At 34.1% G+C, this 4497-nt stretch overlaps 1 protein-coding gene across 1 annotated transcript; it reads right to left on the bottom strand.

The window, feature by feature from the left end:
* Positions 1-261: 261 nt before the first annotated feature.
* On the bottom strand, positions 262-2357 carry LOC134228616 (uncharacterized). The gene is made up of 2 exons (XM_062710280.1): positions 2333-2357; positions 262-1884 (listed from the first exon to the last, which is right to left on the bottom strand). Exons 1-2 carry the CDS (start codon positions 2334-2336, stop codon positions 416-418), a joined length of 1473 nt encoding a protein of 490 aa, XP_062566264.1. The 5' UTR covers positions 2337-2357; the 3' UTR covers positions 262-415.
* Between the last annotated feature and the right edge of the window lie 2140 nt (positions 2358-4497).

The following is a 4497-nucleotide window of genomic DNA, read 5'->3' as shown; positions in this document are numbered from 1 at the left end:
CTCCAATACATAGTGGGATCAGGTGTCATGGCGGAGTGGGCATTCTCTGCCTACTGTCACACCCGTCGTGTGTTCCTTGTCATGGTCGCGAAATGACGGATTCATTTAAGAGATTTACTGAATAATAAATCAAATCTATTTTTCTTTTTTATTATGTCCATGTTTTCCCAATTACAATTTTACCAAAGAAAGAAAAAAATCAACTTCATTATATGCATGAACAGTATAAGCATATTACGAATGTACATATTTAATCATATAAACTTAGAAATGCTAGAATTTTAAACTCTGGTCATAATTTGAAAGCCATGATTTTCATGTACAATATTGGAAAACAAAGGTTTATGAAACATTATGGCAATATAAAAATCAAGATAATTTGGCAACTTAATCTCTGATACTGAAATTATTGTTTTTAGAGTATATATCCAAGTTTGATATTGTGATATTTTTCCATTTGTTGAACGTATTCAATAAATAATTCATCAGGGCAAAGAGCTAGAGTTTTTCCAGCTAAATCTTCATTGGAAAGATGTCCCTGAAAAACTTCTCGGAGAGAACTCGATCTATATCTCTCAATTACATAGTATATTGTTCTTTTCATGTACTCACACCTATCTATAACTTGCATCCATTCATCCTGATTTAATTCAGATGTTTCGATAATGGTTGTTTTCATATATTTTATAATTCTATACCATAATTTTATCCAACAAAGTGCAAATATAACAGTCAGTTCTTTATGTGATGAACATTTAGTTTTAAATTCTGGCCATGCGAAACACGGAACTTCTAAGACATAACCCCAGGTGTTTATGCTTCTGGCAAAAAATGTTGGCATTTTGATGTCAAAGAGTGAATTGGCCATATAGTCTAAAATATCATGTATACATGGGGCGTGTAGTTTACAATGTACACATTTATTTCCCCCGTACACATGAAATAGGAAAGCTGATTTTAGCACGTACGAAGAGACATTCATACACTTTCCTGTTAAATCGTTTTCTCCTATCAGAAGAGATTTTAGAATTTTATAAGACTCTTTATGATGTTCGTCCATGTTCTTCATAAGTTCAAGTTCCATTGCCGCGAACGATATAAACAAACATGGTGGTTCCGGGAAATGATCCACATGACACGATTTGGTTACAATGTGACATCCATGTTTGAGAAGTAATTCCTTAAATTCAGGTGGAAAGTCTGAAAAAGAGGCAACCATTTCTAGATTTGGATGTTCAATTGCCAACATTAAATCAACGCCAATAGTCATATTTTCTATGGGGACAAGCGGATTTTTTACTTTATAGTCTGATTCCGGAATATGGAACTTTTTCTCATAATTGAAATATAATTTTTGTTTCAAATCGACAGGTTGCATTGTGAATATCTTTCCTGAATGTTTTTCTACTCCCAATGGTGTAGCCTCCAGATTTGTGGTAATTTTTTTCCAGAAATCCAAGACAAATGACTGTCGGTTTCCAAAATAATTTTCAAACATATGACTTGTGGAATGACAATGGAGCAAATAAGGTTGAAAAATATCAATTAGGGTTGGGGACTTGAGTTGAATTTTCCAGTACCACTGATTGCATCCGCTTTGTAGAATTATTGAATCTGGTATTGAAAGTGTTTTCAAAACCACCATAAAGTCGAATTCATTAACAGAACCTATTTTAGTTCCTTCGAAGAAGCTGCCGACGGGTAATATTTTGGAGAATAGGAATTCTGGACTTTTTTCACCTACAGCATGTAATATTTCCTCCACCAGTTCCTGGACTCCTGTTTCGATGTCTCTTTTCTCGTCACTCTTCTGTTTGAGGAGGCAGCGACTACGGAACACGTGTCGTAAGAAAGCCCTCTGCTTAAAAGTCTTATCTTTTGGTTCTATAAGTAAATTGTAAAGACATTTGTCACTTACTTTGCATGATAATTGAAAAAATACAAATTCTTGACGCATGCATACTTTGAACATTTAAAGTTCTACCGATGAGGAATTTAAAAATTTGTAGAAAATGCTTCCTTTTGGAGAAAAAATGGAGACCTATTCATATCTAAGGTTCCCGTTACTCTCTGGTGGTTTCCAAAGTTATGTCAATATTACATGTTTAAAGAGTGAATTTGAAAAAAATGATCAGAAAGATGCTACAGTGTACCTAATGTATCTGAAATATATTTTTCAGAAATAGGTGTAGATGAGATAATTTACATTTACTTTGATTCCTATCCAGTCCTTGCCTATATACGGTGTTTCTACAGTGTATACATAAAACCCGATTGCAAACTGTACATAAAGTAAATTGTGTTGCTCTTAAATAATAGATACAATACATACCCATTCTACACTGATATATTATTATAATATTATGACTTCCTCTTTCGTTTTAAATCTGATGTAGCTGCAGATCTGTAGCTCTCCGAAAAAAAATATTGATAGACTGGAGAGCTACAGAGCCACCCATTGAAAAAACTGTATATTTATTGCGCACAAAAAAATGCGCTCGGTTCTCGATTTATTTCTCCATGATTTTAAAGCTGTAATCTCAAAATATTACTAATTGTGTGTTCCTAACATATTCTTTACCTCTTTCCACAACAAAACATTCCTCATAATTGTTGTTAATAGTCCTCCTGGCCCTGATATTGCAATCATCGGACATTTCACTTATTTATACTGCCATTTTGGTTTCAAAGATAATTCGGTCCAATATGCTTTGTTCAGATGTCAACTACGAGAGAACTTGGTGGAGGAGAGAGTAATTTTTTGAAATCTTCCATTTTTTGCAATTGAGGTAAGAATTTGGAAAATTTAATCAAGAATGGAGCGCACTTTTTTGTGCGCAATAAATATATATTTTTTTCAATGGGTGGCACTACAGCTCTCCGGTCTATCAATATATATTTTTTCGGAGAGCTACAGATCTGCAGCTAAATCTGATGCTGTACAAAATTTGTACCTTAGGATTAATAATAGAATGTTATATAGAAATCTTTTGAATTCCGATGAAAACGTGGAATTTTTTACGCCCCCGTAATCGAAGATTCGGGGTTAAAAAGTTTCTGCCCTGTTCATCCGTCTGTCTGTCTGTTTAAATGTTTGTCCACACTGAAAAACTTAGCCTGGTACATATTGTTCTTTTAATTGGATGGCGCGATGGCTTTCGTATAAAATTTTTACAAGTGTATTTCTTGTTACAAGACCTTTCTTTGGATAGCACCAAATTTGACATCGTGACCTCAGTTGAATTTGATCTACTTATACCAAAAACTTCCAAACTTTAACCTTGGCCTTAACTTTTGAATAGTTGGTGCTAGTGCTTTCATACTTCACATGTGTATTCATTGTGACAAGATCTTTCAATGGGTACACGACATTTTACCTTGATCTTAGAGTTTGACTATAATTTAATTCTTTTTAAAAATAAACCATGACCAAAACTTTTGAACCCTTAGTTCTAATTTCATATTTCACAACTGTATTCCATGTGACTAAACCTTTCTTTGGATATAAACAATTTGACCTTGGACTTTGACTTGTGTTCTATCCTCGTCAAAAGCTGCCATACGGGGGCATAAATTTTTACTTAGAAAATTTCAGCCTTCTAAACCCTTGTATCCATTTCTTATAGTGTTGTAACCTGCTGTACCCATGTGTACCCTTTGTACCCACTGTACCCTGAGCATCGGCTACATTATTTTAAATTTTACTTATATAGATGTTACAGTCTTCCTTCCACTGGGAAGCATCTACTTTCGTTTTCAGTAGGAATAAATAGTGTACCCTTTTTGTAACCTTTTCTCCATACATTTAATAAGGGTGTACCCTAGGGTACAAAAGTATCACCTAAAAACGCAGTACCAATTTCTTGCCATATCTATACGGGGGTATCAGTGTTTCACCTGAGGAGGGGGTGCAGAGAAAATCTGCAAGGGAGAATGGCAGTGTATATGCCCTCGGACGACAGCAAACCATTTGTTTATTCTCTTTTTTTTTTTTATTTTAGCTTTTCTAACGTTTACTTGTGCAAATATAAAGATAGCATAATTCTTGAAAAAAAAATTATCTTTCCGTCTCGAATCATAAAGTGACAGACCTACTTTCTTAAAATTTGTCTCTGGTCAGTAAAACGTTTAGACACGCGTCATTTGCGTGTTATAAATCTAAACTTTGAAAAGACAATCTGTTGTAAACAAAAATGGCTACCGATGCATCATCGTCAGCGAATCCAGTGGTAATAATTGTAAAATTTTGAAATCTATTTGTCAAAATAGTTGAAAAATCGTCAGAAGTATTTTAGAAATATTCCAGATTTGTAATTAGAATCAGCAAATCTAGTTGTCTTGTATCCTTTTGTCATGAAGGAAATTATAGTCTGTCCCACGACCGGAACGTCACTACTTTTTTCAAAATATCCCAAAATAAATAAATACCTTGGCTTTCAACCTGTGTCCGATTGGTAGATTGAATTTTTTCCAAACTTTCTGCTTTTATCCGAACCC

The sequence above is a fragment of the Saccostrea cucullata genome, unplaced genomic scaffold (genome assembly GCF_032062105.1).
Source record: "Saccostrea cucullata isolate Sc308-1 unplaced genomic scaffold, CSIRO_AGI_Scuc_v1 ctg547, whole genome shotgun sequence".
Classification (NCBI taxonomy): Eukaryota; Metazoa; Mollusca; class Bivalvia; order Ostreida; family Ostreidae; genus Saccostrea; species Saccostrea cuccullata.
Note: the sequence above shows the minus strand (reverse complement) of the source record. Positions and strands in the feature narration are given on the sequence as shown.